The sequence below is a fragment of the Notothenia coriiceps genome, unplaced genomic scaffold (assembly GCF_000735185.1).
Source record: "Notothenia coriiceps isolate Sejong01 unplaced genomic scaffold, NC01 NC01_scaffold00019353, whole genome shotgun sequence".
NCBI lineage: Eukaryota > Metazoa > Chordata > Actinopteri > Perciformes > Nototheniidae > Notothenia > Notothenia coriiceps.
In genome coordinates this window covers 900,923-903,422 of record NW_011352054.1, presented here as the reverse complement: position 1 = coordinate 903,422, position 2,500 = coordinate 900,923, and the positions used below count along the sequence as shown (strand labels likewise).

The 2,500-nt window shown below is 36.9% G+C and overlaps 1 protein-coding gene across 1 annotated transcript in view; it reads left to right on the top strand.

The window, feature by feature from the left end:
• The window catches only part of LOC104951966 (fer-1-like protein 6), a gene marked incomplete at its 5' end in the record, with an annotated part of 10,206 nt that overhangs the window by 433 nt on the left and 7,273 nt on the right, over nt 1-2,500 (top strand). Inside the window, 6 exons of the mRNA XM_010778713.1 lie at nt 1-116; nt 614-765; nt 888-1,010; nt 1,098-1,140; nt 1,547-1,591; nt 2,102-2,196. The exon at nt 1-116 is cut by the window's left edge and continues 89 nt beyond it. Of these exons, the coding sequence (XP_010777015.1) occupies nt 1-116; nt 614-765; nt 888-1,010; nt 1,098-1,140; nt 1,547-1,591; nt 2,102-2,196 (574 nt within the window). The remainder of the gene's footprint in view (nt 117-613; nt 766-887; nt 1,011-1,097; nt 1,141-1,546; nt 1,592-2,101; nt 2,197-2,500) is intronic.

The window sequence follows — 2,500 nt, the reverse complement described above, 5'->3', positions numbered from 1 at the left end:
CCACATCATCAACAATCTCAAGGCCTTCAAATACACTCCCCCCCCAGCCCTGCCTGCTCCTGTAGAAACACACCAACCCCCCAAGGTCCTGACGCCAGAGCAACTAAGCGATGAAGGTAATAAATGTGTGTGTGACTTTGTGTTGGTGTCCAATGTGCTGCTGTTATTGAAAGCTAAGAAGCTGAACAAGCATATTATATTGGTATGGTCAACAACAACTTCTACATTTGTCTCTCTTGTTTTTGTTGATGCCATCTTACGTTGTGGTTTGACGGTGGAGAAAAAGCTATTGTTGCTTTGAAAATCTTTGCAATCATAAAACCAATTGTAAAAGTTTTTTTTCATATTTTATGTTAAAAAAATATTTTTTTAAACCTTAAAATCTCCTCTTTACACAAATGCTCTGGGTTTATGAACAATTTGCCTTGTGAGCTTAAAAATTCATTATTGAACTTGAAAAATACTGAAAATGTGTAAACACACTCGCTGGAAATGTTCAGGCACATCTCATGTTGTTCCTCTAACAAACATTTTGCTTGATTGATCCTCCAGTCCAGTCGGCTAAGTAGATCTTTTCCCATTGGAAGATGTATTTGTGTCTCTCTCCCAATAGGAATGTTTCAGTCTGCTGGAGAGACCAGTTCATCCGCGGTACTAACAAGTGAAGATTTCCTGATCACTGTGGAGGAGGAAGCTCCACCTCCTCCTCCTCTTCCTCCGCCTCCAGCTCTACCCACCCCGGGAAAACAACCCAGGAAGAAAAGGGTGAGAGATACTGCATATATAAATAATTTAATAAATAATAATAATAATGTTGTTATTGATAACATATTATCATCATTTAAATAATGTTTTGCATGTTTTTTCTTTGTGTATTTTTAATCCAGGACAGCAAAATAGAGGGCACTCGTGGTCGCTCCACCAAGAGGAAGAAAAGGACCATAGCTGACGAATCAGCAGAGTGTGTCATCGACTGGTGGTCCAAATACTACGCATCTGTGGAGAAACAGGTAGCACTGATATCTGAGTTATGTTGCAAAAGAACCAAAACGTGTAAGTAAAATAATGAAACATGTGCCCTTCTGTTTTTGTTCCAGGCCAAACAGGACGGCTCTTTATTCCCCAAGGTCTTTGAAAAAGGTATGAACACCTCTGATGGGACATTAGGTTATCTTTGAACACTTGGTTGAAATTAAGTATTATTTTATTCTTTATCGGGTTTCTGACACCAGAAACATTACAGTTTTTAAATAACAATCACAACATTCTGACTAGCAGCTATATTGAAGGTAAAGGTAAACAATGGTAGAAAATAGGAATGATTTCCAAAAACATGAAGTTGTGTTGAATAAAAACCATAGTGCATTTTTATTTTTGCCGCATTATTGTGAATGGAGACCTTTGCAAAAGTCCACTTACTTTAATATTTTCACCACTGATACTATCAATTTAGATCTTATGTAATATATAAATATGCAAGTGGTTTCAGGATGGGTTACTCAATCATTTTCCCCCCGACCCACACACACATTGTTGTGATTTGCAGCTTTGCCGTTGGAGGGCTTGCTCAGCACTGGAATAAGCTCCTTAGGTAAGGACAAAGACATGCAGCTAAAATAGTTAAAGATTGTCATTAAAGGTATATAAGGTACAAATGTCAGCAGCATTTAAAGTTGGCCCCTTAGCAAGAGAGAGAGCAGCAACAGTCAAGCAAAAAATAATAATACAAATTTAATTTAATTTTAATTTAATTTTAAAAAAAGGGGACAATGCTATAACTGCACTTAAGCTTGCCTATGTTTCAGATGCTGATGGTCTCTGGACAAATCAGTATTTGGCAACCTTTGATTGAAAACATGCTGCATACCTTACAGTACTTATTGGATCATGGAACTAATTGGTACTTTTTAAACAACTCTTGTGTCACTTCTAGCCTTATGAATGACAATTGGGATCATGGTGTTTCTTAAGCTGTTAAAACGTGATGGATTTGTTATTTTTTTCTTGCAGTTAACTGCTTTGACATCACAATGCAAAAAAATGTTTTTGATTTCTCTTCACATCCATGCCACTTCGCTTTGTGTCTTGTTTGTTTCATCAGTCAGCTTCTCAGATGGAGACAAGAAGAAAAAACTGAAAGAGAAAGGAACCCTGGAGACAAACATTGTCCAGTCTACTAAATTAGCCACACTAAAGGTAATTAGTGCATAAACACTGCAAGCTCATCAAGGTCACAGCAGACACTGACTGATTTCCAACTAGATGACCAAATGAAAGACTGCTAAAAACAAATAGAGTAACGGACAACAGAAAACACAGGTTAGATTGTATATCGACTGTTTTGATTGACAGCTTCCTTGCTCTCCTATTAGTTGTGTTACACCTATCAGGATATACACTGAACAAAAATATAAATGCAACACTTTTGTTTTTGCTCCCATTTTTCAAGAGATGAACTCAAAGATCTAAAACATTTTCACAAAACACAAAAATAACCAAT